Below are 26,454 nucleotides of genomic sequence, written 5' to 3' on the forward strand. Positions count from 1 at the left end.
TCATACTGCCGTAAAAATGAATGAAGAAATCTTGAAAAAAAATACTAAACGATATCTATAAAACTTATATCAGAAGATGCAACGCGTTTCGGTGAAGGTTTTTGTATATAATATTATTGTATAAATAGTTACGCCGTGCAGTGTCACCCGCTTTAGACAATTAGCGTGACGAGCGTGAGTTTCACGTTATCATCAAATAAAATAATTAAGATGTGAACAAATATTTAAAATTTTATTATTATAAGGATTATTCGGTTTATCGCGTTAGTTAACACGCATAATGTTCTTAAACTTGTCGTATCAAGGTGCAACCATCCGTCGTTTAACCACCTAACAGTCGTTGTAATTGTACAAGTAACATCACAAAATCCTTTTTTAATAGAATAATGGTGATGTCCCTCGAAACGATTTCGCCTACGGTAGCCATTTCAAAGGTAGACTACTATAGTGAACAAATGTGCGCTCGAATATATACACTCTCTTGGTTAACTCACATAATACAACACAGCACAATCAACACGCAACAATCTCGAGGCAAAGATTATTGACCCGGGGGGTTTGAACCCAGGAACTCGGGATCCGAGACCTTATAAACTAGCTTCGAGACCAACAAGGCTGTATAATCATCATCTTGAGTCATAGTTAATAAAGGCTTAAGATATGAAACAATAGTGGGTACTTAGCTTTAATATTCCGTCTTGGCATTTAATCGCACTGCTATATAATTATATATAGGTATAATAAATTAACCATTAATTACATCACATTAACATTTCGCTTTGACTTAATGACTTAAAATGCATTACAAATTTTAATTAGGAAAATATACTTATTATACTGTTTTTAGTTAAAAAATAAACATCCGAGTATTTCATCATGGGTTCGTATTGGTTCGATTGGTTCAGTATCGGTATTATTCACGTCAATTAGTCGATTTAAAGAATGTACATTATATTAGTGATAGTATTTGCGAGTTACGAGACGATAATAATATATATAATTATACATTATAATAATGCAGTCAGTATGTCTGTTAAGTTCTTAAAACTAAATCGTAAGCTAAACGATTTTAATGAAATTTTAAGCAAAGATAACTTGGTGACTGGTGAAAGTGACGAGGACGAAACCAAACATAAAATATGTATTCAAACTTATCATGTAATTTCTATCTGAATATAGGTTACATCGACAAAATCATATGCGATAACAAGGCCATAACAACATACGTGACTCATTTATAATACAGACGGACACCAAAAATAAACTTCATAATATTTTTTTAAATTCTAAATCTTAAACAAATCTTTAAATCGGCATCATCTTTATACGACGTGTATATTCAGTTTGGATGGAAATGTTTGTATTTTAAACTCTAACTCATAGCCTCATCTAATTTGAACTCGCCCGTCAAACAATCGGTTTCACAGCTCCGTCGGTGAAATACTTTTTCAGAAAAACACTAAAACCACAATTCACCCTAACCAGATCGAGTTAGCGTGTTTTATGGCAAATTTAGAGGAAGAAACAATCATTATTTTCACTTACAGACGAAAATTAGACACCGAATGGGCTTCACGTTGGAAACAAATGAATAAAAGAGCCATTAGGCATTTGTTTTCTAGACCATGGAATTAAGGTTACCGTCTTGCTACCTGATAGATAAATAGATGACCTGTGGGCATCTTGGAACATATTTGTACGTTATTATACGTTTAACTAGCTGAAGGGCATTATGCGAGCTTCTCTGTAGTGGTATCACCCAAAACTTTGTACTGTTGTACGTTTGAAGGGTGAGTGAGCCAGTGTGTGTAGTCACAGACCCAAGGGACGCGACATTTAGGCTCACGCAGTTTGGCGCATTTACAACGGAAGTAATTATTTCGATTTTGTACAGTGTAAATGTCTATGGGACGATTATGAGCACTTCAAAGAAAAGGTTGAAGCGAAGGATTAAAATTATCACCGTAGTTGTTTTTTAACCTTTCCCGAGTAAGATACAAAGTGAGTTCTTACAGAATAGAACTGCCGGACGTAAATTTGATCTTCATCTTCTTTCATACAATAGATAAGCTTATAAATATTATTACCCTATAAATATTAAAATTCAAAACCATAAAAATCATAATCGTTTGAAATTGATTTATGTTATCAATTATTTACTTGCGTCAAATATTCATAAATTTTCCGAATAAATATTTTATTACATTATATTTGAGATACAAACTAAAAAAACTTTAAATTCCTAAATTATTCCATCGAGGGACAAAACCTAACAAAATAGATTACAAAAAGGCGTTCCCGCTGGCCAACATTTTAAGAGTCTAATTATGCAAATGCCGTATTAATTCAGTCACGTTACCGTGCCCAAAATTCGACGTACCAAAAAGGATGGCCCTAACCTAAGTAGAATTCAAAAACCTAAGTGACCCGCCATTAATATTTAATATGAAATACGCTTCGGACCAAATTGTACTCCGTTCAGCAATATGAATGGTAAGTCACCGATTAATCTAAGTATGAATAAGCTTATGATATCATCCTATTATTCTTTGATTCATTGTACTTACGCTGAGTAAGTTTTAAAACAAAAACATGGATTACCATAGTTCATGTTCCTAACATTCTGGTCCTCCTTGATCTCGTTCGATCGAACTGTTCTGTATTCCCAACCGATGGCCACTTTAAATATATAATCTTGTTAAATTCGGAATGTAGATTCAACCGAGAATAACCGACAAAAATTTTTTTCTTTCACATTTATTTATGACGTTCTCTCAGGTGCAAAGAATTCAAGATTGGAAAAATCTTTCAATGTTACGGGTTATCGAAATAGAATTACTAGTCTAGATGCAATTATTGTTATAATAACATTTTTTGGATTGATTACTTTTTTCGAGTGTTATATATAGATATTTAATCATTAAAACCCTTCAAAAATGTCGCTTTTCTTGGATTTGGGAATTAACATTTACGTTACTCCTAGAAAATATTCATAAAGCAACTGCGACTCAAAATTAGGTTTCGTGATCACTGGACTGGACACGTAGATACAGTTTTCCCTTGCATTTGGTGGAATAATTAGAGTTACGATTATTATGTCATCGTAGGGCGCCCTCCAGGCAGGTGGACAAATGATGGGAGGAAAATAGCGAGATCCAAGTGGATACGGAAGGCGGAAAACCGGGAGCTTTGGCGCACCTCAAGGTGCGCCAAAGCTCCCGGAGTGAACTATGTCGAGCATTGGACCGAGACTGGCTAAATGATAAGAAAGACGTCTTTCAATATATGACGATGTGAACAATGCTCTCTCTGAAATAGTAAATTGGTTTAGTGTTAATAATTTAATGTTAAATAGTAAAAACACAAAATGTATTAAATTTACTACTCCCAATGTAAGATGTGTCAAAACGAGTGTACTTTTAAACGGGGAAGCATTAGATGTTTTAGAATCAACAGAGTTCCTTGATATGACAATAGACTCTAAGCTACAATGGGGCCCCCATATAAATAAATTGGCGAATATCTATTCGCCAATTTCAGCACTACAGCCTATGTGGTAAAAAAAATTAGACTTGACTGATGTGGATACGGCTCGCCTTGTGTACTTCAGTTATTTCGACAGTATAATGTCATATGGCATCCTACTATGGGGTAATGCAGCTGACATTAATACCATTTTTGTACTGCAGAAGAGGGCTATTCGTGCAATTTATAACTTGGGCCCAAAAGATTCATTAAGAGGTAATGTTATGTATGTACGCAAAAACATAAATGATTTTCCCAAGAATAAACTTGTTACTCCAAGTACCCGATTACACAGGGTTAGTAATTCTTTTTTAGGGCAATGTATACGTTTTTACAACAGGATCCCAGAAGATTCTCAAAATTATTCAATTATAAAATTCAAAAGAATCGTTAAAGAGCTTTTGTGTGCTAAAGGATATTACAACACTAATGACTTTTAGTTGACTGCACTCCTTGGGAATGAAATGATCGCCTCCAGGCTGTTTCAAATAACTAAAATATAATTATTATTATACATGCAAAATGGAAAAAAAAAATATCCCGCTGAGTTTCTTTCGCCGGTTCTTCTCAGGTCCGAGGTGTTAAATTCCAAACCGGTGGTAGATTTTTGACTATCAATAAGCAAGTGTAAACACTTCTATATTGAATAAAGATTTTTGACTTTGACTTTGATAATTACCATATCAGTAGCTATTACACGCAAACATCATTAATCAACATTGTAAATCATTTTTTCGTATGAATATTTTAATCTATCTATGTTAAGTAGCCAATTTATTTATATTCTCGGTCTTTTGTGTTATGCACGACATCATCGACATGTAGGATAAAAATGGTATTTAAACCAAATTTTATCAAATATTGGTTCTTTGATTGTATATGTGTTACAATATTCCCACACAAACACCTCCACATTAATAATATAAAGAGTTTGGAGATTCAAAAATCATCACTGTAATTTTATTATTACAGGTTTATTTATTTAGAAAAAAAAAAACATAAACAATGTTCAAGCTTTTCTTCTTATTATGTTCTTAAAGAAGGTAATAACTACCTGTTATGAAAAAAAAAATTGTAATATGTAAATTGCTAACATGTTAAACATTTCATGACATTAAAATTGTAAACACAAATGAAATTGAATCATAAATAAACAAACAAATATGAAAAAATTCAACACTATGAAACTAGAATATGTTAATTGGCTGAATCAAACAGTTCTTAGTAATCAGCAGCAGCAGTAAATCAGCCTTGGTAACTTTTCAGTTTTCACATTAACATCTTAATTGATACATCATTAGCTCTAAAAAAATCAACAAATTTAATTCTATTAGTTTTCCATCTTATTATAAATATTTTTCATTATGAAAAATTAAAAATATTGTTATTGCCTAATATTTTTTTCTTTATAGGTATAGCCAAAACAAAAGACAAAGTATCGGCCAATCAAATTAGCTTATAATATATGAATGATATAGAAATGCAATTATCTTGTAAACTACAGTGATGAATCAACTGCAAAATCTTGCGGCGCACGCCCACCGCGGAGCACGGAGACGTGTGTGCATCAAGAAGTGGTCAGTCCGGTTCACCTCACACCTACACGACCAGTTTCTTACACCAATCGCACCGCGTATTATAATCTGAGACAATTTCGAAAGTTCCGATACGAAAATATCACCCGGCGCATCCCTACACTAACAAAATATTAATACCATACAAATAAAATGTTACGAACTATATCGCCGCAAAACTTTGTTGACATTTAACTATTAATAGTATTTTTATTTCTTTCTTCTTTAGGAATATATTTTTTTCATAATAATTAGCCAATATCTGAGATTCAAATTCGTAAATAATTTGTTTCTTCCTCTCAAAAAGTCCATACAAATATTACCTTCATTGTCGTTGTTTCCCTCGCCGTTGTGTGCCGAAGCCACCAAAACTCCAAAGCACAGAATGCTCAAAAATCTCACAATCATTTTAACTGTTTAAATGACAGCACTGAGTTCACAAGTTTTTTCGAAAATAACAATTTTTTTTAAACACTCGACATAGTCAACCCGATGACACTCGCGCTGCAGAGCAGCGATCGGCCTTTCTTTCGCAAATGGCGGAGGATGACGGATGTGTTCATCGATTGCATTCGAGTCTGCGCGTTTGTGAAGTCTGTTATTTGCGTCAACATTATTTGTTGCTGGTAACACTAGGACCTATTTAATAAGAATGCAACCACAATTATTATTTAAATCATTTATAATCAAGGAACGCTAAATTAGTATTATTATTAGATTAGGGCAAATAAATTATTATTTATTTTTAAATTATTTGTTTTAAAATATATTGTGTTTTCTTAATTTAATAAAGTCTAGTGGGATTTTAACGAATCTGAATAAATATATATCTAGATACAATTATTTAAAAAAAACTCTTTCGGATTTAGGTATTCAAATTGCTATAATTTTTATATCAAATATCATCGGCATCAAAAATATTTTGTAAAAAAGAATCGTTTAAATAGATACCTAAGATATATTTTGAAATGTTTTCAACCTAACATTTAAAATTAAATAAGCTTATTAAAAAAAATGAATGATTAAACTTAATCACAATTACTACAAAAACTTATAAGTAAAATTCTGTATTTAAAGCCTTTATTGATGAATTTACACTTTTTTTGTATCTTTGACTTCTAATCAAACTACTTTATTTAAAAACAATATTTATATAGGTTATTTCAGGTCACTAGCGAAATAAAACCATATTCCTAATTTTACTTTTTATTTTATAGCCTGTTTAAATAAATGCTCATTGAACACAATCGTCAAAAATGTAATATTTTATTTTGAATATGGCAACACTGGAGTTTCGAAAGTTCAATTTCGCATGGCGGACGTGCAAGTGAACTCTGTTATTTGTTGGTGATAATTTCAATTATTATCTTTTCGAGATTCCTTATGGAAAGGCAAATTTTCATGCTACTTTTTCTTTGTGGACGTGCTTTGTTCATTCCTTAACGTTAGATGATGTTAAAGTGTTAATTATAGTTAAATTTGTGAGAACTGCATAGGTTTTTTCTCAAAAATGGGAAAATGTGACGAAGCTAATGTCGAAGTTAGTATGGGGGACTCGGCGTCCCCCATGAAACCTGATAATTTTACATTCACCGTGCCCCCCGAGGCTCCAGTCTTCGAGCCTACGCCTGAAGAGTTCCTAGATCCTTTGGCGTATATCAGCAAAATAAGGCCCATCGCTGAGAAGTCGGGGATATGCAAGATAAAACCACCCGCCGTAAGTTATTTTCTTTGTCATAAATCGATGCAACATTATGTTTCTGTCCTAAAAACTTGTCCTCTTTTTGTTAAATTATATCGTATTATGGATTTCTAACCCTAAATTTAAATGCTTAGAATGCCTTGTGATGCAACCGTGGACACTCTTATGACAAATTAGTATGTTCTTTAAGTTTTATTTTATTCAATCGACCACAAATAATACGTGTTCAAGTTCCCTGCGACTGCACATTTGACTGAAAAGCGCATATAATTATCGTCGAATGCACTCGCATATTGTTGCTGTAGGCTGGTTGCCATTTTGTGTCGTGCCCTCTGCCTACGATATTTTAGATAAAAAATAACTATTTCGCCTTATTGTCTTAAATAAATCGACGAACATTACAATTACGCGAAATATCACATTTTTCTGGTAAATAATGATTAAACTGATAATAAATCTAATTAAAATAGATAAAATTAGTTTTTTTTTTTTTAAATAATCTATTTGAAATAACTAATTAACGTTATTACCTGGATATTACCAAAAATGAAAATAAACCATTCCATAAAGTAATAATTTTGGATATTGAATGAGGCTATGTACAGCATGAGGTCACACTATTTTCATAATGAATTCACAGTAATTGCTACAACAGTTACATTTATGAGGATATTTTTGCATATATATACATCCCAGTTATAGAATTCAAGTTGAGAAATCCAATAGAAAATTAGTTATTTTTTATATTGTCATAATTTTAATTGACCTTTAAATTGTATACATAAATAATGTATGTGATAAAAATGTTAGTGTACTCCTGTGATATGTTGTGATATTAGTTTTAAAATAGTTATAATTATAATTTGCTTGTATAAATAACTTTAAAATTATATCAGTGTGAAATTTTGGTTTTCCTCACTAATTTTTATCTAGTAAGTTATACTTATGTTAAGTCTCTTTAAATAGTTCTATATTCATATAGATATATAATTATGATAATTTGTATATTTATTGTTCTTAATGTAAAATGTATCAATCATAGAGTTTTGTAGTTTATTATAATATATATTATAGTTACATTTTATGGTATGGTAATTTATAAAAAAATGTGAAGATATAAAATATTAAAAGGCTGTTCTCAATTGGTTATGGTAAAATCTCTATATTATCAATCATTGCCGGGTTTTGCTCTAACAATTTGCTTTTTGAGTGTAATTTTATTTATTTCACTGGCAACAATGCAACATTTAATACATGATCTATATATATGTACTTAAAACACGTTATTACAGTGTGAAATGCTTTCCTTTTACCGTCCAATATCTTTCTTATTTTTAAAATTATTCTATGCTTTCAAATGATAATGAATAATAATATAATGTAATATTTATACATCATAATGGATCCCTTGGATTCAAATTTGACACAAAATATCAATTGATTATTTAATCAGATGGTAAAGTCGATAAAAAAATAACTATAATATAATTATTATTTTATATTATGTGTTGTAATTCTCGGTGGTAGTGCTCTGTCCAAGTCCAGCAAGTACTACAGCAATAATTTGTTTTGTTGTTGGAGTTGTGAGTTAGTCAATACATAACAATAATGACAAGCATTCAACCAACAATGCCCATGATTGGTAGATTCTTGGAAGCTATGAAATGGTCTGTAAATGGCCTATGTGTATGGGTTTTCTTCATTTAGTGAATCACTTACACATCTGACTGGAAAAGACATGTGTAGAATAGTATTTTTGTTGTAACTTGTACTCTGTACATAATTATAGATTTATCATAAGTTACATTTCTATAAATCATGTAACAATAAACATCCATGAACTCTGTTATGTCATAGTACTGTGATCTTTTTAAAAGATTTTTATATACTAATTTATATATTCACTATTGGGCTATAGGTCTAATAAGTAGGGGGCTAGATTATTGAGCTGTAGATTCTGAGTTACCAATTTTGGTTCCTGGACCTTCTGTCAATAGAATCTCAATAGAGCTATAAGTTTAGAAATAGCCAGGTATATATTTCGTGAATTGGAGAGCTGTTGGTCTAGTGCCCTAACCGGTTTCTGTTGTATATATGTCCCTATTATGTGGGAATATAAAAATGAGAGTATAGAGTGTCCGCTTATGTTTGAGCCCTTATTGTTTTGTGACCATCATCACTAAAATCGGTCAGCTTATACATATATATTTGCTAAATATGTTTGAAGTTATTTTTTAACATCTTTATTTTTACTTTTGAGTATTGTTTCTACAATGTATACAATATATGAGGTTAAGAAGCTTTAATTAATTGATTAAATGATATATTTATTATATTATATAATTTAGAATTTGATACATTACCATCATGATAAATACCACCTACTTTTTTCACACAAGTTGCATCCTATACCTTATATTAAATATAAAAGATCAACAAGAAGAACAAGTGTTTGAAACACTTTATAAATTTTAACTGTATCTTAAATAAAATAATTATATTAATTTAATTTTATAAGTTAATTTTCAGTGAATATACAAATGCTATATCATTTCAAATTATACAAAAAAATATGCTAATCAGATTAGTACAAAAGGAATCATTCGGGTATAGTTTATTTAGTTTTAGTTGTAAGTTTATTTTCAAATGTAAATATTGATACTAAAGGAACAATATTTTTCCCCTGGGTGGCTCTATGTTTACAACACAGATCTCTTATTTCACACATCATATAAAAATTATCATCACCAGGTCATATTACATTTATAAATATAGAAAACAATGTGTGTATAAGCCTTATAAATTGATCTGCTTACAAAATAGCTCTAAAGGGAATTATTAGAAGGATATATAGTACTCTTCTACTCTATAATACTAGTGATCATTATTTTGACAAAAGAAATATGAGGAAGCCTAGAAGTGGTTAAAGGCAAGGCATAGATCTCGTCTCCAGCTTCAGTGCAGATCTTTATATATACATATAGCAGAAAATCATCTGACGTGTCCAGGTTTTACCACAGTGTTTTCCTTCCACTCAGCCACTAATGAATCGTATAGATTAAGAATGCGATCATTCAGTGATATTTGCATGGCTTCGCACCCACTATTTTTAGTTAAAATTCTGTCTGCTGGGCCATATTGGCTTCAACCAAATACATTATATAACGTAATTTTAGATATTATAAATGCATTTTTTTGCAACAATAGTGTAAATATCAAACTAAATTATTTTTTAAATAGACTTGCTTTACAAAATTATTTGTGTAACAATATATAAATTTAAATTACAAAGGTTGCTACACTGCTGTATACGTAATATCAAATACAAAGATCATATTAAGATCTATCTATATTGTTATGGTGTCATATAATCTGATCTCTAAACTCATCTTTGTATTTATCATTACATTTCAGTTGAAGCTCTATTATGTAAAGATATAAAAATATATAGAGCACATAAACTGTCACACCACATTGTACGCCCACGAAGGTTGAATTAAAAAAGACTTAAAATCAGACTTAAACTACCCTCATACCACATTTTATCTAAATCGGTTCTGTGGTTTAACGGTGACGAGGTATCAGACAGAGTGACTTTCGTATTTTTATTAGTATAGAAACTTATTACATATACCTATATATATACATATACTAGTTTTATATATATGTGATATATTTTCTTAAAAGGAAACTAAGACATTTTGTATTCACCATCCATCAATGATGGATTTTAATCTTGAATTGTCATTGACAAAAAGTGATATGATGGTTTAAGTATTAACTCTTAATAAGTGATGCTAAATGAAAGACATGAATATCCTTCGCATAATTTAATTTATAGCAAATAAAGCTATAGAAAAATATTCAATAACAACATACCTGCTGTTTGGAATGTTGTTATGAATGTAATTGTTATTGTATCTTCAAGTTATCTAAATAAAGATTTAGCAGATGTAGTAGAAATCTGCTTTAATGGAAGAAAACAAATTGCTTTGAATTTGGAAATTAAATAAGTAAAGTTTCTGAGACTAATTTATGGAAATAAAAGTTGTGTTCCTGCACAAAAATCAAGAAAAACCGAAGTAAATTATATAATTTCAATTCCTGTTTATTGATGTTAAAATAAAATTGACATGAAAAAATACGAAAATTGTAATTTTAGTACATTTAACGGAGTGACTGGTCATTCCAAGTTCACACAAAAAAATATGTTTCATTAAACTTAGCAACCATTTTTTGTTTAGCATTGGCAGCCACCGTTCGCAGTAGACGTGGATCGACTGCGTTTCACACCCAGAATACAAAGGCTTAATGAATTAGAGGTAAATAGACAACTTAATATTACTATTATTTGTTTTGCATAAAGTTTATTAAAACGCCATGATTTAATAAATTTTTAACATCATATGCAACTATATTAATTAAATACTATGCGACTATATAAAATAAATACGAATGCTATACGTATTACAGGTGCATAGAATAAATGAAATGTACTTTTGCAGGCTATCACAAGAGTTAAGCTGAATTTCCTCGATCAGATTATCAAGTTCTGGGAGCTTCAGGGTTCCGTTCTCAAGATACCCACAGTTGAACGGAAACCCTTAGATTTGTACGCCTTGCACAAAATCGTTAAAGAAGCTGGTAAGATGATCATTGCTAACATTTTATTTATTACTTGTGTATATAACTTAGGTATAAAGTTTTCCGAGTCATTCCCTGATCCATAAACAAAATGTAAATATATACAGAAACCAATTTTTTTTTTAAATTAGTGTATATTTTTTTATTACTGCTTAATATGCTAAAAGTTATTTTTTAATTATTTTTATAATGCAATGCATGCATATCTGTATTCAGAAGTTTTAGTCACCACTTTTATTTAAATCTTGTATTATTTTCTTATATTAAATAGTTGTTACCCGGGACTGCGCTCGCTTTATAGGGTCTTTTTGTAAAGTGTTAGGTATTAAAAAAGGGAGCCTATGACCTTCTTTGGGATTCAAGCTTGCTTGATACCAAACTTCATCAAATTCGATTCAGTGTTTTGACCGTGAAAGCGAAAAAGAAAGTGTTACTTTCGCATTTACAATATTAGTAAAGATTTTTACAATGATGTCAACTTGTATTTATGCGTAGGAGGATAATATCTTTAACCGAGTATAAAAGTTGCGAAGTGGAGTAATAAGAGGAAGTTTTAATAGTATTATGCAAGGAGATGTAATCAATTAACTTCAAAGATGTTTTTCGCAATAGGTTCTGGAATATATGGTTGATGTTTCATTGGCATATATTATTGTTATTTTTTTTTTATTCGGACCGTTCGACCGTTTTTTATGCGTTAGGCAAGTTTCCTCTTTGACAAGGAAAATGATTTGATCGTTCACATCACACGTAAGAAGCGTGTTTTGGTTACCATAGCTTTTCCTCTGCCGATTATAAAAATTAAAAATTACAAAACCCGTTTTAGAAGATTTGGAAGATACAAAATTAATAAAAGGAATATTTGGATATTTGAGTCCAATTTTAAACCCGTAACCTTTGGCTAAGATCTAGGATCCAAAGTTACTGGGCTATGAGGTCTAATAATAATGGTTTTAAATTCGTTGAATTAAACTATCGATTTGGTTCAGTATGGAATCGGAATAAAATGTCTAATTTCCGGTTATGTACCACTGATTTTTTTTTACTTAACTCGTGCTTATAAATCATCTCTTGCACCGCGGTGAAGGAATATATCGTGGGAAAATCTCCATTAGTCGGATCTAAATTTGCCACATATGTATCAACTAATCCGTATTAAAATAGCGTCATGGAAAAATGTCCGAACATATCGGGAAAAGTAGCCTTTAAGTGAATGTACATTTAGGGCTTTATGCAAGCTACCGCCAATAGCAAGGAAAACAAATATCGTGATATTTCTTATAATTTTACTTAAACTTTTACTTGGTGGTCGAGCTTTGGGTAAGCCTGTCTGGTACCATCCACTCATCAGATATTTTACCACCAAACAGCAGTAGTCAGTACATAGGGGTGTTCCGGTTTAAATGGTGATTGAGCCAGTGTAACATCTTAGTTCCCTAGGGTGGTGGCACATTGGCGATGTAAGGAATGGTTAATATTTCTTACAGCGTCATCGTCTATATGCGGTCCTGACCGCTTACCATCAGTTTGCCCATTTACGGGAAAAAAATACACAAATATAACTTACACTTATAATAATCATAATAAGTTAAATAAAGTGTACGATATAAAATGATCCACAAAACCGCAGGTGGTTTCGAAGTATGCTCATCGGAACGGAAATGGTCAAAGATAGCTCGACGGATGGGCCACCCCCAGGGCAAGGGCATCGGATCAATATTAAAGAATCACTACGAGCGCATCCTCTACCCGTATGATGTGTTCAAGAACAGCGGAGCCGTCAGCTGCGCTGGTGACAACAAAGAGACGGTGAGTTGTTTCATTTCGATCACTGTGACACTATCATTGAGGTCAGTTTTTGCTTAATATATTATTGGCTTTCTTGTGAACTTATATCAAGAATTAGTGCAGGTGTAGGGGATAAAAAGAAACCTATGTATTCAGTCTAATATTATATTCAGCGTATAATATCTGTGCCAAATTTCATTCATTCAGATCAGTTCATCCGTTCAGGCGTGATTAAGTAAACAGCCATCTATCCAAACTTTCGCATTAATAATATTAGTAAGAAAAAAAAAAATATGTATATATACATTATTCACGGTCCTTTCAAGCTGTTATATACTAAATTAACTGTTGCAGTTGCTATCTAATGGTATATGAACTGGTGGAAAAAATGCTTGGTATATTTTGGCAAGTCATCATATAACTAAATGAATAATGTCAGGGGAAATGGATTACTTTATATGGCTTTGTATTGTTATTCCAACCTAAATCTTGGAACCTAAATTGCCCCATAACGTTGATATGTGATTAGTGTGACCGTTCGATCGACCATTTAGAGTGAGACAGTCCTGTTCTTACCTGCGTGATTTACTGTCCTCTAACGCTCCAAATTCAAGACATTCTATAAAAAATGTAAACTACTAATTTAATCATTGAGATACATTATAAAATAAAACTATCAATTGTCGTCACTTGTTGATGATACGAATAAATGGTCAGCTACATACAAAAAAAGGGTTCGGTGCTTATATGTATGTGCGTGTATTTTTCAAATACATTGTCTTTTCCAAACAGAAGATCGAAGTGAAAGGCGAACAGACGCCGGAGAAGGCGGGACGGAGGTCGAGCAAGCCCCCGGCGGCGACGCCGCCCCCCGCGCGCCGCTTCAAGAGCTCGGAGCCCGAGGCGGCCGAGGGCAGCCACACGGAGGGCGCGCTGCCCGCCGGCGACGACAAGAAGACCCCCATCAAGGAGGAGCCCGGCGAGACCCGTCGAAGTGAGTGGTGAAGTTCTGAACGCGCGTTTCACTTCTCAATTCGTCAATATTTCGCGCAACTAATTCAATCATTACACCGACGATTGTCCTGCTTGCTTAAAATGTTTCTTTTGGGTGTTAAATGTCCTTATAAAAAATGAAATAAGCTGTACACCGCAGGTCCGCGCGAGAACAAGTGGATGTCGGCGGCGGGCAGCTGCGGCGCGCGCGCCCGCGTGCTGCGCTCCACGCGCCTGCGCGAGCACCGCCTCAGCAACATGACCGTGTCCGTCACGCCCGCGCCGCCGCCGCTGCACCCCGACGACCCCGTCAGTACCGCCGCTTGTAGTGCTCTCGACAGCGGTAGCGGTCGATGCTATCGATCAAGCTATACTTTATTCGAGCGGGCTTTTGCGAGCGCTTTTGGATCTTTATTTTACAGAACTATATTAGAAGTAAATTCTACCATAGATCGATACTTTTTCCTTACGCCCGAGTGTCTCGATAGTGGACCATCGATGTGCCACGTTACCCCCTAATCGTGTCATGCGGCGCGTGTCCGCAGCTCGCGAAGTACATGTGCCACGTGTGCGGGCGCGGCGACATCGAGGAGCAGATGCTGCTGTGCGACGGCTGCGACGACTCGTACCACACGTTCTGCCTCGTGCCGCCGCTGGCCGACGTGCCCAAGGGCGACTGGCGCTGCCCCGTGTGCCTCGCCGAGGAGGTGCGTGCCCCGTGCCGCTCGCTGCGCGATCGAACGCTGCTCGTGTGTATAATGTCCATCGGTTACTTGTCCAGGTGTCCAAGCCGACGGAGGCGTTCGGATTCGAGCAAGCGTCCCGGGAGTACACGCTGCAGCAGTTCGGGGAGATGGCCGATCAGTTTAAATCTGATTACTTCAACATGCCAGTACATGTAAGTTTTACTTTAGATAAAAGGGGACAACATTCAATGGTTTGCTTAAAGTGGTATAAACCAATAACCATTGATTAATTTAACTGCTAAACAGCCGTACTTTGCATTGCTGCTCGTATAATGAGAGCCAATGTGATCACAGATAAAACAGGAATCATATTTCAAATTTCATAGTTTACAAGACTGATGATTATTAGTTAATATTTCTTAGTTTCTATGATTTGATAACAAACTGCGTTTGAATTAAAAAATATAATCATAATAGTGAACCAGGTGAGTCTTCTTGTTCCTCTTTCTACCTACAAACAGTACAGTAATTGTCGACCCCACCAGATGGTGCCCACGTCGACGGTGGAGCGCGAGTTCTGGCGCGTGGTGTGCTCCATCGACGAGGACGTAACGGTGGAGTACGGCGCCGACCTGCACTCCATGGACCATGGATCCGGTGAGCTGCTTTTATTATTACGGCGATAGTTTATATTTTTTAGCTCAGGGCACCGAAAGCAGATTCTTTCTTTTTCTTGGAATAGCATTGATTATATGTACTTAAGAGGATGATGATCATTAAAACAATTACATTAACGATTTTACTAGTTATGTTACATATTTGACAAAGACTTAATTTTAGTGCATCTAAAAGTGTTACAAGTATTATCACACATTATATTATAATTGAAACTCTACAAACAGGATTCCCGACAAAATCCAGTGCACATCTCTATCCCGGTGAACAACAGTACGCGGAATCTAGCTGGAACTTGAACAATTTGCCAGTTCTAGAAGGTTCTGTGCTCGGTCACATCAATGCTGATATATCGGGCATGAAGGTAAGCAAGAATACGCCAACTCAAATCGTAATTAATGTACAAAAACAACAACATTAACAGCCTGTAAATTTCCCACTGCTGGGCTAAGGCCTCCTCTCCCTTTGAGGAGAAGGTTTTGAGCATATTCCACCACGCTGCTCCAATGCGGGTTGGTGGACACAGATGTGATACAATTAATGTACATTAATGTACATTTGTAGAGTTACATGCAGACTTTTTTTGTATTTCTAAGAGTAAGTGTGATGGTGTAAGAGTAAGAATAGGCACTTGGTACCAATTTTTTCACCATATTAACAAGAGCATGAAGAGGTTAACAGTTGTTACAACATCTTAAAGTTTTGAGAGAGTTTCTGAAACATTGATAGATACCTAATTAACTAATTTGTTATATACCTGAACCCTCATTGGCCGACTTTTGCGTCGGTGGTTACCATCGACCAATGACCATACAGGATTAAAACCAAATTAGGAATTTTACTTTGATCAATGTTGTGGAAACAAGAGGTTAATGCCTGTCTCCTATATTTATGGCGTATAATATACACTATTATATTTATATATAATAATTAATAACGCTTTCGTGCATAATATTCAACATACGATTTCAACTCGATAGATAATACTCATTAGCCTGAAGTTGTTGGCACTTGAATGAATGAAGGTTTCTAACTCGGTACAGTCAACAAATTAAATGAAGCGGATTTGATATTTGTCTTTAAAAATATATATGTAGAGACCTATTAATGTTTATTAAAATGAATCAGTTGCTATTAATTGTGTAGGTTAAATGGCACTCTCATTAACGCAAGGTTTGCGTGTTAGATACAAATAGAACATTAAACATTGTATAAACAAAATGTTGCACAAAATCAACAAATAAAATGTTAAATACTTAGACAAATAGAATGAGTTTATACATCCACACCATGACTAGAAGATGTTTGTCCTTGTAAATATACAACAACAAATTCAGCTTATTCATAACGGTATCCTTAGGGTTTATTTACATTTTTTTTTGTCCCAAAGATATTACTTTTTATTCTGATGTAATTTTGATTAATATTTTGTTTTTTTTTTTTATATTACTTTAGTCATTTGTATCCTTAAAAATAGTTTTGTGCACCTGTAAGTGATATTAGTTCGTAGAAAACTAAATATTCCACATGTATTTATCAATTTGTGAATTCTTTGTGCCTAATTAAATAAATTATTAAACAGAATTTTGACAGACTTCAATTGGATGCAAGTTACTGTGAGCTTTTAGTGAATAAACAGTATGTGGCTATTAGAAATAGTTGTGTAAGAAGTAGCTATGAAATGTATAACCTATGCGGCACAGCGCACCGTCTGCGATTCTATTTGCTTTGTTATATTTTCTGTCGACAGACAAAGTCAATACCATCTGGCAAGCTGTACGATACAAAACTGGCCTTCTTGTTTTGTTTTTTTTTTTTTTTATAATTTTATTATAATATTTACTCAACTAATTGGTATAATATATTTTTCATACATAACAATTATACAACAACTTAGTGAATTATTAAGTTTTTAAACATTTTGAGAGTGCATCAGTGTTTGCACACGTTGGCTTTTCTTTGAAATTGGCTGCCGTACCCGAAATTAGGTCAGCGTTTACTCTTAACATATTTAAGAAGACTGCAACGGTTTTCCCTTGCATATAATGTTTTAAAATGTAGCATACTTGCTATTATCCGTACTATAAGTAAAGATGTGTATTCGTCAGGTCCCATGGTTGTACGTGGGCATGTGCTTCGCGACGTTCTGCTGGCACAACGAAGACCACTGGAGCTACTCCATCAACTACTTGCACTGGGGCGAACCCAAGACATGGTAACAATTAATAACGATTGCTTGTTTTTATTTTTTTCTTTTGTGACGAATGATATGTATAGATTTTTAGTTTTAGTTAGATTTTTAATTATATATTCCAATATACACATACAAACACTTATTAATAGTTGTATTTACAAAATATGCTGCTTCTGGCGGTTTCACTTGTGTTAAACATTAATGCTTTCGCGCTTCGTAGCGTGTTATATAATAAACGCAAATACATATTTTTTAAATGGGGCAGTTTGGAATATCACATTGAGTTCTTTATTACTCACAATTGTATCAATTTCTCTAGGTATGGAGTACCCAGCTCGAAAGCTGAGCAGTTTGAAGCAGCGATGAAGGCTGAGGCACCAGAGCTGTTCCAGTTACAGCCAGATCTGTTGCACCAGCTGGTCACTATCATGAATCCAAATGTCCTCATGAAGGCAGGCGTGCCTGTGTACAGGTGAGAAGATAAAACATATTTTTTTACAGGAACGTACATATATGATATTCTACATTGTCTGTTTTATTGTAATTATTAATAATAAATTTCTTTTCTGCGATATTCTTCTAACAGTGGGGTTTAAACATTTTCGAACCCCCGAAGCATGTTGATGAAGTTTTCCCTTCCCGAGTATATGGTCTGCAAATTACCTTTTTTTTTCACTTCCAATGAATTACGTGCGTAAATGCGGCGTTGCCAAAATTATAATGTAATAAAGAGATAAAAAACTGTCTTTGTATCTCTTTATACTTATAACTATATATATTTATAATAACAAACAGCAGCTGAGCTAAATACAAATATTAAAACCAACTTTGTAACCAACGCACACCAAGCATTGTTTCAAATGTTTCAAAGCCTTTGGGAATCGACCGACCCAAGATCACAATTGTTAAGCAGTCATTCACAATGTCACCATTCATATCATTTTAAGGAAAAATATTGAATAACAATCATTCAATCGGAATTTTCTTTTTGACTTATAACTTAATGATACAGGAGCTAAAACGTGCATAGTTTTATAATTTAAAATGATAATTATATTAAATATATAAATTATTTCATAATATATATACATAACTACTGAATCACAATTATATAGCTCATTTAAATTAGCCTAACGTTAATTTATGGTAATAACATAGAACATATAAACTGCACCCCTCGAATTATGTTTATGGTGTTCACGCAAACAAACGATACGAGTAATAAATGTTTCCACAATGTAACGCCTTGCCGTGCGGTCAGGACGGACCAGCACGCGGGCGAGTTCGTGATCACGTTCCCGCGCGCCTACCACGCGGGCTTCAACCAGGGGTACAACTTCGCCGAGGCGGTCAACTTCACGCCCGCCGATTGGGTAAATGATTTACATATCTATGAATGAGAAAAAACTAATAGTAGCTATCACGTGATCCTGAAGTTAGTACCTATTAGTTACATCGCTATTTTATTTAAATTTAATATCGCTTGATTGTAGCTTAAAATGGGTCGCGAGTGCATCGCGCACTACTCCACACTGCGGCGATACTGCGTTTTCTCGCACGACGAGCTCGTCTGTAAGATGGCTCTGGAAGCGGACTCGCTCAGCCTCACCGTGGCGTTGGCGGCCTACAGGGATATGAGGACTATGCTGCACGATGAGAGAAAATTGAGGAAATCCCTACTCGATTGGGTGAGTCAGACAATCTTTTGTTTTCGATTAATTGCTTAAACATTTTTGAATTGCTTTACAAACACTAGGTAAACATAAATTAATTTTATATTAACTTGCGCTGGTACGAGCCACGATTAGTGCTGTCACGGGCTCGGACCCGGTTTTGGCCAACAAATTGTCATGAAGTGTTTCCTTCCAGGGCGTCACAGAGGCCGAGCGCGAGGCGTTCGAGCTGCTGCCGGACGACGAGCGACAGTGCCACGAGTGCAAGACCACGTGCTTCCTGTCGTGCGTCACGTGCACGTGCACGCCGCACGTCGCGTGTCTGCGCCACCACGACCGCCTGTGTGCGTGCGCACCCGCCGCGCACAAGCTGAGGTACCCTACGGCACTTTCAAAGCATGACTTCTAAGACGTGATTTAAAAGCAAATATATAATACGAATGCAAATATATTAATATAATATGTATAAAATTTAAATATAAGATGCGTTTGGTTTTTTAAATTCAGATATCGTTACACTCTCGACGAGCTCCCTGCTATGTTGGAGAAGTTAAAACGCAAGTCAGAGCAGTTCCGCGAGTGGGCGGAGGCCGTCCAGAATGCTCTAGATCCAGACACGCCCAAGACTTGCGATCTGGATGGATTGAGGGCACATCTCAAAAGGGCGCACGATTTGAAGGTAAATATCTCTCACAAGTTAGTCCTGCCAAACGAAAGAAAGTTGATATTCTCAATTTATTTAGCAGCGCGGATGTATGATGTAATTTCCGTTTCTTTCAGATGCACAAGACCGAGCTGGTGCGCGCGCTGGAGACGGCCATCGAGGACGCGGAGAAGTGCGCGTCCGTGATCCAGCAGCTCGACCTCAACAAGATGCGCACGCGCACGCGGCACCACGACCCCAAGTACCGCCTCTCCATACACGAGCTTACGCTCTTCGCGGCCGAGATCGACGGACTCGCCTGCGTGCTGCCCGAGGGTAAACAGAAATTAAATCATTTTAATCATATGTAAATTGTTGCTCAATATTTATAATCTAGTCGTACAGTTATATGATAAGAAATATACCTCCAAATGCAATAAATACTCGTCAACGTTCAACCATATTGCCTCATTGAACTGACATTAAAATGTTTCCTGCAGGTTCAGCTGTTAAAGAAGTATTACGACAAACCGCGGAATTCGAGGATCGCGCTACTGAGCTGCTGAGTAAGGAGCTCGATGAGTGCGATGCGGCTTCTGTCAGGGAGCTGGAGGAAGTGAGTTGATCGTAGTTGATCATTACTGAATTCATAGAATGTACCATATTCTCACTACTTTAGTCATAATGTTTTCTTTGCGATTTTAAGGTGGTAGATCTCGGGTCTCGTCTCTGCATCGTACTGCCGCAGCTATCGGCGCTGCAAGCACGTCTGCAACAGGAAAAGTTCGTATTGTCCGTGCACACGCACCGCGAGGACTGCTCCACACTCTCGCCCGAACTCATCGACAAGCTGCTGGCTGAGGCCGAGACGGTGGTGCCGCATAGGCGTGTTGAGGCAGAGCGGGCGGCGTTATATAAACTCAAATGTGAGTAGTAACAATATTACTAATTGTTGAGTGCAAATGTCTATTTAAAGCTACATGTGCTAATAACAGTCGTAGAAATAATGTCATTAGATAAGAAAATGGAAAAAAAATAGTATAATAGATAATGACTAAACAAAATAATATCCTTTTTTCAACAGTACAAGTAGAAGACTGGGAACGTCGCGCACGCGCAGTCCTAATAGACACAAATACACCTAAGAACAGAGAGTCGTTCAGCGATTCGGACGAGCATACCACCCTCGCAGAACTAGACGCATTGCTGGCGGAGGGCGATGAGATCGAGGCCGCCTTGCCGTCCTACCACGCTCTGCACACGGCGACCACGCACGCGAGGGATTGGCTCGCGAAAGTGGAGGAGATGCAGTCCAAGGAGCTGTACCCGTACATGCACAGCGTGGAGGCGCTGTCTCGTCGCGGCGCACAGATCCCGCTGGCGCTGCTGGAGAAGAAACATCTCGCCGCCGCGCTCACCTCCGCACAAGACTGGCAGAGAGGCGCCGCAGACATGTTCCTCAAGAAGGTACAGCATCGCACCATGCTACTAAGCTCGTTAGAGTTTCGAATGCAATGCAATCGAAAATTATAATAATTTTAACCGCAAACCTAAGTTTATTGTTTTAATTGTCGTTATAGAACTGGCAGTGTTCTCTACTGGAAGCGCTGGCTCCGCGCGGTGAAGCGGGGGAGGGCGCGGAGGCAGGCGAGGGAGGCGCGGGGCGCAAACGAGCGCGCGGGGAGCCCCCGGCCGAGGCCGCGCTGCTGCGGCACTTCAGCGAGGACGCCACGCCCACGGAGATCGTGGCCGCCTTCAAGCAGGCCGAGCAGCGCGAGCTGGCCGCCGTCAAGGAGCTAAGGTAACGCGAGCTGCGGTTATACTAAGTTTACAATTATCTTAATATAGTTTAGCTATTAATGAAAGCCGTTATTTACATTTTGGTGTCTCCAGTGGTTAATATATTCTACATTCCAGAGCCCGCAATATGCGCAAGGAGGTACGAGCTCCACCAACGGCTGGAGTGACGTTCTGTATTTGTCAGAAGCGACAGTATGGAATCATGAATCAGTGCGAATTATGCAAGGACTGGTTCCATGGTAAGTGCACCATTATTATACACATTTTTTATTTTTTAGTTTTATATAATCGAGTTTCAAATTACAACGATTATAAACAAGCTTCACTTCAAAATTTAGTAAAAATAATATTTTCAAAACGCAAAAGTAACGAAAATTATTTACATGCGAATTGGTCACTAATGTGAGCCATGAGAACACATATAAGCTTATACTACATATGTACATGTTTTTGTTATAGCATCATGCGTGGCGTCCGCTCGTGACGACACAGAGGAGCGCGAGGAATCTCCGGAAAGGATAGAGCTGCCGTTCCCCTGCACCGAGACTAAATTCCTCTGTCCGGACTGCACACGCACGAAGCGACCGCGCTTACATCGGATACTGGCTCTACTGGTGAGTACGATACGACAGTACCGGTACGCGTGTAGGCATCGTCTCTAGTTCGGTGCCTAACGTCGAGGAAAATTATTCAATAATAATAATAATAACATAAGACACTATAACGACCGCCACCGGCGAGTCGCGAGCCAGCGGACGACGCATTAAAGCCGGATCCGTGCGCAGGTGTGGCTGCAGAAGCTGCCCGTGCGGCTGGCGGAGGGCGAGGCGCTGCAGTGCGTGACGGAGCGCGCCATGGCGTGGCAGGACGCGGCGCGCGCGCTGCTGGCCGGCCCGCTGCTGGCCGCGCTGCCCGCGCGCCGCGCGCACGACGCGCCGCGCGAGCGCAAGGACTCGCACGCCAGGTTCGCACTGTTTCACACGCACACATTATAATAATGCACCGACTATTTTTTTCATTTAAGAGGTAAATTTCTGACAGGTCGTCCGCGAGCGTGGAGCACGCCTACAGCGCCACGCCGCGCGCGCTGGGCGCCGGCGCCCGCGTGCCGCCCGGTCTGCTGCAGAAGCTGGAGGACCTCATGCTCGAGGGAGATCTGCTCGAGGTGACGAATCGCTCCTTGCAAATCCGCCTGTAAAATTTTAACAGAGTTTTCGAGATGGGCGATATTTTTTTTGGAGTTTCTGATTATAGTCTGATCAATAATACGTTCCGATACCGCTAATGACCGAACGTCCGGGGGAGCAGGTGCGGCTGTCGGAGCAGGCGTGCGTGTGGAGCGCGGTGTGGGCGGCGCGCGCGGCGGAGGGGCGGCGCGGCGCGCGCGTGCTGGACGCGGGCCGCCGCAAGCGCGCGCCGCCCGCGCAGCGCCACGCCGCGCTCAAGCGGACGCGCCCCGCCAGCGCCGCCAAGACCGCCATGAAGCGGGGCTCCGCCACCACCACCAACTACTTGAATAGGAAGCAGGTACGCCTCGTCGTCGACACCGATGAGACGGCTGAGTGTTCGGCGTTTATTCATGCGATGTCTCGACAGGGCGTATCTTCGGGCTCCGGTCTCATGATGCGCAAGCACTACATGGCGAGACAGGAGCGACGCAAGCGAGCCATCCCCGCGCACCACCACGCGAGGCAGGCGAGAATAGGTCAGTCGGATATCTGTTTACCGTCCATAGTTATCGCGGTTTTTATATAGACAGTGAAAACATGACACGGCCATTCTCAGTTAAATATTATAGTACTCAAGAGTGTGCAGCAAGTGCAGGTGCACTCTATATGACCTCACTCATATTCCGATGGGACGGTAATGTGGCACAACTGAAGAGAGTTCAAACACAGAATTGAAGTCTTAATATATCTGTATCCCGAGGTGCAATAATGTCAATGCCACTATCAACTTTCAATCTTCGAGCTGTACTGAATTTGATATTCATTCGTATAAATAATTTCTAAAATTTGAACATATGTGTAATTGAATCGTGTAAAAATAATGAACATATTAAGTCGCCACGGTAAGTTAAGTGAGCGTCCAAAGAGAAACAACTGTAACGTGAAGTGTCCCCGCAGCGGCGCAGGCGCGCGCGGCGCGCGGCGCGGTGCGGCGCAGCAGCTCGTCGTCGCGCTCGTCCGCCGACGACGACGACGACTGCGCCGCCGCCGCCTGTCTGCGGCCCACAGGTGCGTGCTCACGTCACACGTCACACGTCACACGTCACACGTCACACGTCACACGTCACACGTCACACCTCGTCACCTTGTGACTTGTGCGGTCTGACCGTTTTAGTAGATTACCAAATTACCTGAACGCGTTGAACGATCTCGACTCCTCCTTATCACCGCGTTCATGCGGCGCCGTATCGTACCTGTAATCGATCTCCCTATCTCTCATCAAGTATCTATGTTATCGTCTCGTGTTAGTTTCGAAGTGAACTTGACGATATGTCATTTGCGAATCAAATTTTCGAATTATAAAGGTAATGAAATAAGACAATATGTTTATAATGATGCGTAATGCAAAAATTTGAAAAAATTGAATTCAATAAAAAAAAACAAGCTAAGTTTTACTGGGGAGCAGCTTATTTTATTCCGACTAAAAAGGTTTCGTGGAAGTGTGACGATAGATACTTATCGATTTATTTAATCGCACAGGCAAGGTCGACTGGGTGCAGTGCGACGGCGGCTGCGACCAGTGGTTCCACATGCACTGCGTGGGCCTCAACCGCGGCGCGCTGCGGGAGGACGACGAGTACGTGTGCGGCTCGTGCGCCGACGCCAAGCCGCGCGCCGAGCGCCACTGAGCGCCCGCCCGCCTCCCGCCTGCCGCCCCCCGCCTCCCGCACGGTGCTCACGTCTTTTCTATGCGGACAATGAAAGAGTGATTATGAGGACATTCTCTATGCCGAGTGCGCTGTGCCGTCTCTAATGCGTACACTGGGTTGGCGGTGACCCCTGTGGCCGCTTCGATTGGTTTGTGTTCATTAGAGATACGTTATACAGGCGATTTCGAAGGGTACCATCTTTGTAAAGATTTGTAGTTGATCTGCGAACGAGTGGCATGACGTTGTAACTATGTTTTTTAATCGAAATGTATTTTGTCAGGTGAAAGGTTCTGCCACTCGCGTTGAAAGCTGTTTGAACGATCATGAACAAAAATATGAATGAGTATAATATGTATGTAACGACGCTGTGCGATATTAAACAAAGAACAGGTAAATCCGAATTACTTAAATATAATTTGGGTGATCTATTAGCACGAAAAGTCCATGAAATCTCGAACAACAGATCACGGGATTTTGTTTATAAAATACCGAGCGGAACCATTTACAGTCCAATGGTGATATTTCTCTAACTATGATCCGCGATATATAACAATATGAGCTACTAGACGTACTTCGTTTTCATTTTTGAAATATAGAAAAAGGAGAACACTTGACGCTCTCGAATTTAATTGAGAGAAAAGTATCCGTCGATAAAATTATTCATATCTAATTATAATATATATCAAATATAATGACCCCTCGTTTCCAACAAAATGTTACCCAGACACTATAATTTTAAAATGTGTAGATATCTTTCTGCCAGCAGCTTTGAAGCCGCAAAAGCTTAGGTCTACCTGAACGCGAAAATGGAATTACACGAAACATCGTATATATAATTTTATTATAACTTATACAAAATAAACTCGAAACGATAAGAACATTCGTAGAAGTATATTTTGAATTATACTTTAAATTAATTAAATAAAAAAAAAATACTGTATGGCATTGTCGTATAATATCTCTGGATTTTTAAATTCCATGTTATACATTTGTATTAGTTATCATGAAATTGTATAATACTATAAAAAATTACATAAAATGACATAAAATAATTTACTGTTTTTAATAATATTTTATTACAAGCGGGTAGCATCCATGTGAGTATGATTTTGAATTAACTTGACATACAAACAATAAACAAAGTATTAACAAGATATCGTTATTATTTCTTTCAGTTAAAGAAAATATGAGTGTCAATGGAGTCTTAGTTAATACATTATTAAGTATTATAAAATATGAGTGTTTAACAAGACGAGTTACTGCACAATTTTCGACAAGATTAAAGTTGAAAATAATTGATGTTCAAGAAAAAATAATTAAATATATGTTAAAACATTTCACTTTACAAAACTGATTGTATTAGAATTCAATTTGCACTTAAAATAGCACAAATATTATCAAGTAATATTTTGCAAATGCAAAAAAGGACGATTATTTATTTATATAAATCTATGAAAAAAATAATTTTGCTTACTCTTGAGCACAATAAAACAGATAGGCTGGAAAAATACATTTAAAAATGTAATTTTCCAAGTGTATTCATAAACAAGGTCCAAAACGCCTTATTAAGCCATTATGAATGTATTTTGGGAGCATTTTAATTGGATTTAATGGGCATCAACAGACGTTGTTTATAAAACATTAAAAATAATAAATTTGAAGAATAAATATTTCATCTA

The 26,454-nt window shown here is 37.2% G+C and overlaps 3 protein-coding genes across 4 annotated transcripts in view; 2 read left to right on the plus strand and 1 right to left on the minus strand.

Annotated features, from left to right (window-relative positions):
• Positions 1-5,693, minus strand: part of LOC113404851 (calsyntenin-1) — a 198,206-nt gene extending 192,513 nt beyond the window's left edge. The window contains exon 1 of the mRNA XM_064219117.1: positions 5,423-5,693. Coding sequence (XP_064075187.1) covers positions 5,423-5,507 — 85 coding nt within the window. The 5' untranslated portion in view covers positions 5,508-5,693. The remainder of the gene's footprint in view (positions 1-5,422) is intronic.
• Positions 5,694-6,386: 693 nt separating this feature from the next.
• On the plus strand, positions 6,387-25,788 carry LOC113404839 (lysine-specific demethylase 5). 2 transcript variants are annotated; one of them, XM_026645904.2, is made up of 29 exons: positions 6,387-6,816; positions 11,046-11,123; positions 11,307-11,445; positions 13,076-13,254; positions 14,026-14,227; positions 14,387-14,535; positions 14,772-14,933; positions 15,008-15,124; positions 15,458-15,569; positions 15,815-15,951; positions 17,696-17,802; positions 18,101-18,253; positions 19,043-19,154; positions 19,275-19,469; positions 19,651-19,829; positions 19,962-20,133; positions 20,235-20,433; positions 20,598-20,713; positions 20,804-21,023; positions 21,182-21,564; positions 21,678-21,898; positions 22,015-22,136; positions 22,357-22,511; positions 22,683-22,861; positions 22,936-23,062; positions 23,206-23,424; positions 23,494-23,602; positions 24,024-24,134; positions 24,606-25,788. In XM_026645904.2, exons 1-29 carry the CDS (start codon positions 6,610-6,612, stop codon positions 24,752-24,754), a joined length of 4,710 nt encoding a protein of 1,569 aa, XP_026501689.2. In that variant the 5' UTR covers positions 6,387-6,609; the 3' UTR covers positions 24,755-25,788. The 2 variants fall into 2 exon arrangements, with proteins under 2 accessions (XP_026501689.2, XP_026501690.2); XM_026645905.2 differs by having other exon boundaries at positions 22,939-23,062.
• LOC113404947 (glycine receptor subunit alpha-2-like) overlaps positions 12,012-26,454 on the plus strand; it is a 220,310-nt gene continuing 205,867 nt past the window's right edge. Inside the window, exon 1 of the mRNA XM_064219115.1 lies at positions 12,012-12,021. The gene's annotated coding sequence lies outside the window, so the exon portion shown is untranslated. The remainder of the gene's footprint in view (positions 12,022-26,454) is intronic.

The sequence above is a fragment of the Vanessa tameamea genome, chromosome 26 (assembly GCF_037043105.1).
Source record: "Vanessa tameamea isolate UH-Manoa-2023 chromosome 26, ilVanTame1 primary haplotype, whole genome shotgun sequence".
NCBI classification, from domain to species: domain Eukaryota; kingdom Metazoa; phylum Arthropoda; class Insecta; order Lepidoptera; family Nymphalidae; genus Vanessa; species Vanessa tameamea.

Coding starts and splice junctions, on each gene's coding strand:
- LOC113404839 (XM_026645904.2), top strand. CDS start 6,610: ATGGGAAAATGTGACGAAGCTAATGTCGAAGTTAGTATGGGGGACTCG. Junction 14,536..14,771: donor CGCTGCACCCCGACGACCCC/GTCAGTACCGCC, acceptor GCGTGTCCGCAG/CTCGCGAAGTACATGTGCCA. Junction 24,135..24,605: donor CGCCTGTCTGCGGCCCACAG/GTGCGTGCTCAC, acceptor TTAATCGCACAG/GCAAGGTCGACTGGGTGCAG.